Source organism: Larimichthys crocea, unplaced genomic scaffold, assembly GCF_000972845.2.
Source record: "Larimichthys crocea isolate SSNF unplaced genomic scaffold, L_crocea_2.0 scaffold137, whole genome shotgun sequence".
Lineage (NCBI taxonomy): Eukaryota > Metazoa > Chordata > Actinopteri > Sciaenidae > Larimichthys > Larimichthys crocea.
In genome coordinates, this window is record NW_020851881.1 from 82,696 (window position 1) to 93,016 (window position 10,321).

The 10,321-nt window shown below is 44.0% G+C and overlaps 1 protein-coding gene across 4 annotated transcripts in view; it reads left to right on the plus strand.

Annotated features, from left to right (window-relative positions):
* Positions 1-10,194, plus strand: part of pld1b (phospholipase D1b) — a 31,885-nt gene extending 21,691 nt beyond the window's left edge. For 3 of the 4 annotated variants that reach the window (XM_027275454.1, XM_027275457.1, XM_027275455.1), the window contains 11 exons: positions 301-429; positions 506-624; positions 809-922; positions 1,298-1,408; positions 2,015-2,103; positions 3,168-3,281; positions 3,679-3,728; positions 4,869-5,003; positions 5,913-6,066; positions 6,334-6,451; positions 6,784-7,008. In XM_027275454.1, coding sequence (XP_027131255.1) covers positions 301-429; positions 506-624; positions 809-922; positions 1,298-1,408; positions 2,015-2,103; positions 3,168-3,281; positions 3,679-3,728; positions 4,869-5,003; positions 5,913-6,066; positions 6,334-6,451; positions 6,784-7,008 — 1,358 coding nt within the window. Of the gene's footprint in view, positions 1-300; positions 430-505; positions 625-808; positions 923-1,297; positions 1,409-2,014; positions 2,104-3,167; positions 3,282-3,678; positions 3,729-4,868; positions 5,004-5,912; positions 6,067-6,333; positions 6,452-6,783 lie in introns of all 4 variants that reach the window. The other variant, XM_027275456.1, reaches the window with a different exon arrangement.
* The last annotated feature ends 127 nt before the right edge of the window (positions 10,195-10,321 follow it).

The window sequence follows — 10,321 nt, forward strand, 5'->3', positions numbered from 1 at the left end:
TTTAGTTTTAATGAGGATGATCATGACAGATGATGCACGCCTGCAGTCTGAGTGAACACATCTATATTTAAGTTGTTATCACCATCTCTAAACTTGCATTCAACCCATGCACGTCCACAGTTTTCCAGGAAAGTTTCCTCCTCCGACAGAAAGATATTCTTTGGGGCGAGTCGTTAGTCATTAAAAGCTTCATCAGTCGATGAGCTCAGAAGCTGGACTTGTTTTAGCTGAAATGAAGGTTGAGTTGTTGGGCTCATGTTGGTCTGACGTGATAAATAACTGGATGTTCGTGTGTTTCAGGAAGCGGCTCGGTGCGTAGTCTGCACACAGGAGTCGGGGAGTTGTTCGGAAACACTCGCTTCTGGCACGGCAAAGACTACTGCAACTTTGTGCACAAGGACTGGATTCAGCTGGACAAACCGTTCGATGGTGAGCGACGCTCTTCGGCTCACGCTTATTTCATCGTTCGTGAATTCATGCCGTTTGTTTTTTTGTTTTTTTTTAGATTTCATTGACAGACACACAACTCCCAGAATGCCTTGGCACGACATCGCCTCAGTGGTTCATGGGAAAGCAGCTCGAGATGTGGCGAGACACTTCATCCAGCGGTGGAACTTCACCAAGGTCAGAGGTCAAGAGTGTCTGTTAAAGAGTTATTGAGCAAGATGTGGACAAAATTCAATAATCATCAATGAGTTGCTGAGACTGGTTTCTGTCCCTGGAGACACAACGTTCGATTCCACGTTCTGTGGAAGAGAAATCTGCAGCTCTGCGTGGCGTTCATGTGTTTTACTCTTTCCTCCGCCAGCTCGTGAAGCCAAAGTACCGTTCTCTGACGTACCCGTGTCTGCTGCCCAAGTCTCACACCACCGCCGGAGAGCAGCGATATCAAGTCCCCGACTGCATCCCCGCCAAAGTGCAGGTTGGTACCGTTTGACTTTGAACATCCCGTCACCAGTTCATCACAGGGCCGACACATAGACAGTCAGGCTAACAGAATAACTCCTATGGGGAGAACCTGGTCCGGAGCCTCATGATCCTTCTGACGTTTGGGGTATTAAGCAGGAGGTGTCTCCGCAGGGATAACTGGCCTGTGACGGCCGAGCAAGCGTTCATAGCGACGTCGCTTGAACCCTTCTGGTACCGATCCGTAAAGTACGTTCGTTCCTTGGATGCAAACTGCAAGAACAGAACTCGCACACACCGTATAGATTCAGTATGTTTCGTGGAATAAGAACATTTTGTCCGAGAGGAAACTAAAGTGAACTTTGGAACACATCCTCTTGTCTTCTCTCAGATCCTTCGCTCAGCCTCTGACTGGTCCGCTGGCATCAAAAACCACGAGGAGTCCATCCACAACGCCTACGTCCACGCCATCGAGAACAGCCAGCACTTCATCTACATAGAGGTAACTCATCTGCACTGGGCATCAGAGGGTTAAAGCAGTGTGGGTCAACCCAGGTCATGCTGTTCAGATACACCAATGCAGAAATATGCCCCCGCTTAAGTAACCATAACCACAGGCCAACAAATATTATTCCAGCTGTGTTGTGAAGTCTCTCCCATTGTCTAATCCAGAAGCTTTTGAGGAAGGAGCTTTTCACAATGGGAGCTCAGAGCTCGTGGGTAGTTTACTGTTTCCTCATAAATATGCAAAGCTGTGGCCAGTTTAGGAAAAACTTCTGATCTTGGCAGCCGCTGTGGTGACTGGCATTCGTCTGAAACACTCTGCAGAGTTGATTCTTCAAACGAGGTCGAGGATTGGAAAGAATAATAAATACCAGAGATTTTTTTTTACCAGTTTCGTGGCCACGTATGCAGATGAGTTGTTACTATTATCGGCAAAGACTTTGATGTGACTTCAGTGTCAGAAATTACGAAATCATCCTTGAAAATAATTAATCTCCAGTTTTAATCTTGAATTCAGTCATCTGCGTGTTTCATAAACTGTGAACTTCAACAGTTTTAGCACAAATGAAATGATTTTTCTTTGTTTGTTTGTTTCTACTTTCAGAATCAGTTCTTCATCAGCTGTGCAGACAACAGACACGTTTTCAACAAGATAGGAGACGCTATTGCTGAGCGCATAATCAGAGCATATAGGTAACACACACACACACACACACACACACGGTGTGTTGTCCTGTTGTGTACCTTCCAGATGACCAACAGACTTTCAGTTCATATCATAAGTCATGTTTGCCTCGGCCTCTGTGAGCATGTATTTGAATATTTTCCTGTTTTCTCTCTCTGTCTCGATCACGTGGTGTTGGAGTGTTTTGTTGTCAGGGATGTAAGAGTTTACGGGAGGACGCACATCCTGCACAAAACACAAGGAAACACATGGACACAAACCTGAGCTGATTTCTCTCTGAGCAGCTTCAGTGTGGAAACAGTTCAGGGCGGCTCAAAGCGTCGTTGGAAGCTGATATCAAGGAACACATTGTTGTGTGCTGAAACAAACTTCCTTACCCGCAGTGCATGTTATGCTGATAGCTGCTAATGTATCCTGCAGCCTGTAGTCTGCAGCAGAGATGAGCAGGCGGCTGCAGCTCTTCAGTCACTTCCCTTTAGAAACACATGTGCAGCAGCTCTCCACACCTTTTATATTTAAGGTAGAATGCTGTATTTGATTTGAGGTATACGTCAGTTGCTAAACTAAAGGAGGAACCTTTAAGCTTCAGCATCTCGAAGCTCTCCTTGTGTTATTTGCTGACAGGTAGCTGCACGTACGTGATGGATCAGACTCAAAAACGTTCTTATATTTCAGTCATCAAGTCGAGCCTCGGAGCTCGCTTTTAGACGTCAGGGATGCTGAAGTTCAAGAAGCAAAAGAGAGTTCAGGTCCCTTTTCTCGTCTCTTGTATTGTAAATGTTCTGACTGCTCTGTTATTAAGTCAGTTAACTGTAGGCGGCAGTTTTAAAAATGCATTCAAATGAAATGAAGCCGTTTGTGTGATTCAGCCAGTGTTTGCTCATGGCTGCTTGTTTCGTGACCGAGCTGTAAAGTCTCAGGTTCAACATGCTGCCGTGTTCTTGCGGCGCTTCTTATTTGTTCTCGTAACCTAAGTCGACATCTGCTGAGTTGGGAAGTAAACTTGTGTTATCTGCCTCCATCCTCTGTGTCGCATCATGCGCTCATGCTCTCTCTCTGTCAAATATTTTAGGGAGGGTAAAAGGTACCGAGTGTACGTGGTGACGCCTCTGCTGCCGGGCTTCGAAGGAGACATCAACACCGGAGGGGGCAGCGCCATCCAGGCTGTCATGCACTTCAACTACAGGTGTGTGTGTGTGTGTGTGTGTGTGTGTGTGTGTGTGTGTGTGTAGCGTGTCCATGTGACAAGAAAACCACCATGAACCCCCCCTTTGTTTGAGTTTACTCGATAAGAGTTAAATCCAGGGAAGTACCCACTGGTAGATTACAACCACGCCTTAACTCTTTAACCACAGGGCTGTAAACATATGTACTCTGTGTGTGTGTGTGTGTGTGTGTGTGTGTGTGTGTGTGTGTGTGTGTGTGTGTGTGTTCATGCCATGGCTCATGCAGCTGACTTTCATTGTCTGCATTCTTGAGTAAACGATCAGCCCTCCTCTTGCAAACACACTGCCACACAAAGCCTTGTACTGTGAGGAATGTGGATCTGCTGCTCATCCACCTCCACCTCTGTTTGTCTGCAGGACCATGAACAGAGGAGACCACTCCATCATCTCCCAGCTCAAGAGAGAGAGTAAGTGGCTTGAACTCTGCGTTCACGCTGTGGCAGTAGCTGTGTCTGCAGCTGTGGAAGGAGCTCTGGTATTAACATCGTTAAAGTTAATCAGTGTTACGTTAAATTGTCCTTTAATTCAGCCAGTCGACAACACACCTTAAAGGTCCAGTGTGTCAGATTTAATGATTGAGACTCTCAGAATAAGACAAACCGGACACTCGGCTCCTCTTCACACTTCGAATGGGACGACAAGTGGAGACTGTTGCAGTCGGCACCTACACACTCCTACACACTCCTACACACTCCTACACACTCATGCTTTAAGAGTTTCCTTACAGGTTGAGTTAAGGTGTGTCTGCAGCACAAAACACCCTGAAGTCCTCTCCTTGAGGTTTCCTTCAAACCCGATCATCCATTAACCGCTTAATGTACAAGTCACCACTTCATCACAGGGCTGACACACACACACAAATACACACTCACATATTAACCTGCATGTCTTTGGACTGTGGGAGGAACCCGGAGAGAAACCCACACCGACACCTGCAGAACCTTCTTGCTGTACAACTCTAACCTCTGTATCGCCGTGCCACCTGTTTTGTTGCAATGTTAGAAGTTTAAATGGATGATACATTTTCAAAATATGAATCTTCCTGATATTTTCTAATGAAAATCGAACCACTTCTTCACATATTTTGTGGGCTGACGAGCAGAACCTGCTCGGTGTAGAAGAGTGAGGCATAATGTGGACCTGAACAGTAACGCAGGCACTCGCCTTGCTGAATAAATAAAGGTTACAGGCGTATACCAGATGCTGAACCTGTAATATGGGAATCCTTTAAGATTTGAGTCTGGTTTGGTTCTGCTCAGCTTTAACCACAAACACACAAAACCACATATTTTATATATATACATATAAAAGAACACATGCAAGAGCCACAAAGAGAGACTGCACGTGCATTCTGGTTTTATGTATTTATAGATAAGTCATGCCTTTAATCACAGTGCTGGTTTTTCGTGCATTAACATCAAATCACATGTGCTTGTTAGTTGAACTTCTAACCCTCTGGCTCGAGATCGTACGCTGTGCAGAGGCTCAAAAGATTCTGGTTTCTTTTTTATCAATCTGACTCTGACCGGCTGTTTTCTGGTTTCCAGTGGGAGACCAGTGGATGAACTACATCTCCATCGCTGGTTTGAGGACTCACGCTGAGCTGGAGGGGAAGCTGGTCACCGAGCTCATCTACGTCCACAGCAAGATGCTCATCGCCGACGACAACACCGTCATAATCGGTAAACCGGCGCCTTTTTCGTGCTTCACTCGCTCCCAGCATGCTAGACACTTTAGTTTATTGATGTTGATGCAGCAGCTTGAGTTTCTCATTACAAGATTAGAAGATGACAGGCGTAATGAAGTGTTCCCCTGACACCGAACATGTATAATAGAGGAGACAGAAATTAGAGCTGCAGAGAGAGACGGTGGCATCTTTTATATGAGAGAGGCCGCAGGAATAAGATTTTTAAAAGCCTGAAAATGTAACAAACCAAAGTCATGGGGTGGGCTGTGGTGAGGTTTCCACTGCAGCCACTCATGCTAAAAATACACAGCGTGTTCTGAGTGCTGCAGATAAAAGCAACCGCCAGACGTCAGATGGTTCATGTTCGCTTTTTAAGAATCCGAGACTTTTAGTGTTTTTGTTCTTGGGCTGAGCTTTTCAAGGTTTGATCCGGATTGTTGCACATGATTGGAGTTGTTTTCACAGACATACGAAGGTTAAACAATCACGACTTTCACAGGCTGCACGCCAAGACTTAAAGAGAAGTGAAAGACTTGATTGATCTTCCAAGAGTTGCACTTTATGTTCTCTAATTAAAAGTTTCTCATGGTGTAATTGTTTCATTATCTTCTGTCTTCTTGTACTTTTAATCGGTTTTACAATTCTATTCAACTGAATGCTGCAGATGTTTCAGTTATTTCGTCCACCCTCTGTGCAGAGTGACGTTAGAAATAACTCCTAAAAGAGGAAATCATGAACATGCATGCTCTTAATTTGAAAGAGACCCTGTTTTGGATTAATTAAACGAATAATAATAATGAACCAAACGCTCCTCTACAGAGGCGTGTTCACTCTTGAATGTGAGCATGTGGCGCCATCTAGTGGTAGACTCTGTCATCTAACTCGTCTTCCTGTGTCACTGCAGGTTCTGCCAACATCAACGACCGAAGCATGCTGGGAAAGAGGGACAGCGAGGTGGCGGTGATCGTGGAGGACTCGGAGACGGTGACGGCGGTGATGGACGGGCAGGAGTATCAAGCTGGAAAATACGCCCTGCAGCTCCGCCTCGAGTGTTTCAAGTACTGAACTATGTCATTTTATATTCACATGCAGCAGTGATGCTTCAGTTTATGGATCATTTCTTTGTGAAGTACTTGAAAAGACGCCTCTTCTCTCTGGGAGTTTGTGTCACTTCATTATTCTTTCAGTGAATTTCATCATTTCGTCTGCTTCTTGTTCTCGTTCGCAATTTCCTGCAGCCTTTAGCGTTTCCCTTTTTCTTCTGCCTGTATTTGTTTCTTCATGTCCGTCACTCACTTCCTGCTCTCTCTCCGTTTCTCTCTCAGAACCATTTTAGGCGCTCACACGGATCCCTCCATCGACGTGTCGGATCCCGTCAGCGATCAGTTCTACAAGGAGGTCTGGATGGCAACCTGCGCCCGCAATGCTACCATTTACCAGAGGGTGAGACTGATATCTCAAACTCAGACTTCAGATGTTACGTCAAGCTTTTGTTTGCACCGTCTGTATAAAAAATATTATGTGGTGCCACAAACTATGAAACCGTGAAAAATCTGCGTTTAAAAAGACGTAAAATGTGTAAATGTTGGTCGTAATTGTGCAGATTTTGTTCCATCTTCATCTCTGTCCTGTCATCGTACTTGAAGAATCATAAGACTGGTTTTAATCGCAAATAATCACACAAAAGAATTTCAAAAGGGGGATCTGCAGTTATGTTTTTGACACTGGGTTGAGTCCAGGTTCTGTTTCTGACTCATCCGCCCTCTTTTCTTCAGGTTTTCCGTTGTCTGCCGTCCAGCGACGTCCGTAACATCTTGGAGCTGGAGGGTTACCTGGCCAAGCCAGGCCTGGACAAGGAGGATCCGGCCCGGGCTCTCGAGGAGCTGAAGAAGATCCGTGGTTTCCTGGTCCAGTTTCCTCTTCAGTTCCTGAGCGAGCAGAACCTCCTTCCTCCAATCGGCTCCAAGGAGGCCATGGTGCCCATGGAGGTCTGGACCTGAGGCAGAGGGACTCAGCTGTGCTGTTCATGTGTTCACGCACAGCTTACGGAAGGCTCAGGTCGATAAAAACCACTCTGCTGCCATTTTGGAGAAAGAGCGGCTGCACGGTCTTTTTAAAATCATGGCTAAAAAAAAAATAAAAAATGCTACTGCTTGTTTACTTTGGCCAAAGAAGGGGAATAATAATTAAATCACATTTTTTAGTGCACAAACATCCTCATCAGTCCCTGCCACAGCCACAACAACATTAATAATATGCAAATATCTGACCAACCAAATGGTTGGGAGCCGTCGATGTACCGGATTCTTAAACTAAAAGTAGCTCCGCAATCGGTTGTTTGGGTTATGATAACTCGGTACTCGATCAAACGAAGCCTCCAACACATTTAGAAGAGAAAACAAAACAGCCAGATAATTCCCCAGATAGTCGATGGTTGGTTCAGGTCCAAAAAGTGGCTTTAATAATCTGGTTTTGCTTCCAACCCATCTGATTTTTAGACTTTAGTCAGGAATGTGGCACACTAGGACTACAGGACCAATCGCTGGAGATAGTTTTCCTTTAAGTTGATGTTTGGTGTCACAGTTGCTAATACTAGGGATGATGGGATTGCCCTCATTATTTAAGAGACTCGAGCTGAACACAAGACAGTTTACTGCCTGACCTCGCAGCCGGAATGACTTCCAAAATGGTGTCAGCTGTGGTTGCGACAAAGCCTCTGTACCAGCGGTGTCACTGAATGCACATTTCCAGTTAAATAACTCATGCAGACGGACCATGGATGGAAACACACAGAGACTCCCAGAACTGATGCACACATCGAACATCGAAGTCAACCAGCAGTTGAACTGTATAGTGCCTGACAACCAGGGCCTCATGTTTACACGAAGTAAAGGAAACTCTGAGGCCTGACACACCTCCTCCTTCATTGTCTAACAACACTATGCAACATCTAGAGCTGGCAAACGCAGCTCTGACTGTTCAGAGTGGAGGACGGACACTTTGAAAAGACACTAAAAGACTCGAATGAAGACAGCGACGTGGAGAACGGGATGAAGAGCCGGACGGAGCTGTGAGACGTCTCCAGCCATCTTCTTAAACTCGTGTCTCACATCTCTGAAGTCCTGCTTTTAATGTTTATGTCAAACGGGAATCACAAGTGCCAAAGATAGACAGACTGTAGCCTGATGCTAATACAGTACACGCATTCATTTACATTCCTCATACTGTAGAGTCTACATTAAGCCTTAAGTGACCTGATCTTTGGAGTTCCTTTGGTAGCGCTTAATAATTTCCTGGAAGTTCTCTGGAAAGAAGTCCATTTACACCACAAAGTACATTTTCATTTCATTATTACAAACGTTATTCTCCATTTAATAGTTAAATTGTTAACTAGCATTTACTCAGTAAGTGTGTAAAGGTAACGACCCTTTCCGGGAAACTTCTAGAAAGTTATGAACTCAATTAAAGCGCCATCGTTCTTTTATGAAGTATATCTACAGATTCATGCATGGTGACTTTATTATAATGCTGCGTTTCATTCAGTGTCAGAAGGTGGAAATTGTTAAGCAACAGCCAAATTTATATAATCAGGAAACATTGTTTTGTTTTACAAAAAGGTTTTTTTTGGCCACTTGGGGGCAGTGGAACAAACTGAAAATTTGGACACATTTTAGTAAACAAACACGGAGCAACAGTAGCATTAATCCAACGTGCTTTAGCTCCGATTTTGGTCTCCACCAACCCCGTGAGGGGAATATCTGACCCTTTAGCTGCTAAATGCTCCACTTTTCTCACCAGTTTGTCCCCAACTTTGTCGTCGTCTCGGCTTGGCGCTGAGCGTGGAGTGTACATTGAGCTTTTAGACTTACACTGATGGAAGTGTTGAGGCTGAACCAAAACAGTAAATATACCGAAAAACGGAAACTAGAAGCAAAAAGATGCTAAAAAAAAACGTTCCACAGTGTAGAGTGGATGATAATTGTTCTGCTGGTTTGTCACTACAAGCCACACCTTTAACATCACACACAGTCATTTGATTTATTGTTTTTGCTAAGCGTATTTAGAGTATGTATTGGACTTACATTCATCAGATGACCAGAAACACGACTGCGAATGCTGGCGGTGTAACGAGTGACCCTTTACTTTGCGAGTTCTCCACATAAACTTAAAAGACGATAATGTCAGTTTGTTTCTGCTGCCCTCATGTGGCCAAAATGTTATTGCAGGTTTAAGATATTCATCAGTGCAGCTCTAATTCAAGTTTAACAATTATTTAAAAAGTTTGAAACGCCCCATCTCGATTGACACAGTGTTCGTCTCTCGATTTCTGATGTTCTCATGTTTCTGGAACGCAGCATCGATATTTTTCAGTGTCTTCCTCGTCGGTCTGTAAGTGATCTGCATGATGATGTTCTGTGCTATAAAAGCGAGATGAAACCGGTAGCTGACAGCATGACAGCAGCTTGTTGCCATTTAAACATTACAGATGAAAGCATGAACCCTGCAAGCTGAATGGTTGCCTTTTAAAGCCATGGACGTTATTGATGCTAAACAGTGTGCCTGTCTACAAGTTTGTGTGTCAGATACACATGAAACTTCTCTACTGTTGTTATTTATGGATAGTGGGACCTTAAATGTGCTCTTCTTTTTAATATTCCTCTCTACCTCCCTGTGTTTCTACCTCCTGCTCCAGTGCATGTTTAATATTTGCAGCTTCCCCCAAAATTTAGCCAAGTAAAGAAAGTCTGAAAGGGCAAACAAGATGTTTACGTCACTGTAAACTCTCCCTGCAGAGATATGAAGTTCATCAGCAAAGATGTTGATTTGAATGGAAATGGTTTGCATTCAAAATACCCAAAAATGTTGGTGTGGTTATTGTTTCAGATGGTTCTAGTGGGAACCAAGACATACAGTACACATAGATTCATTGGTATAAATGACCATCAAACCTTCAGACCTGGGCTGCAGAGGTTGAACACACTGATGCTTTTCTCTGTCTGGCTTTAATCACTGTGTCTCAATGGAAATGCACTATTTGCACAGACTGTTGTTTTCTTGTGGCGACCCTTAAATGATCTGCAGTACCACGTCATGTGTCGTTTTTTGTTTATGGATGGAATAAATTATGTATTAATAAGTCATTAAAAAAAGATCTGGTCTTCAGAGGGCTTTGTAACTTCACCTCACTTAAATTGTGTCGTTCATATATAACACTACTACTACTGCTAAACATTACCACTGCCTCCCTTTAAAAGTACTTTATGTGTCAGAGAATTAAAGTGCCTACTGTTGTTTCTCTTTATATCTTCTAAT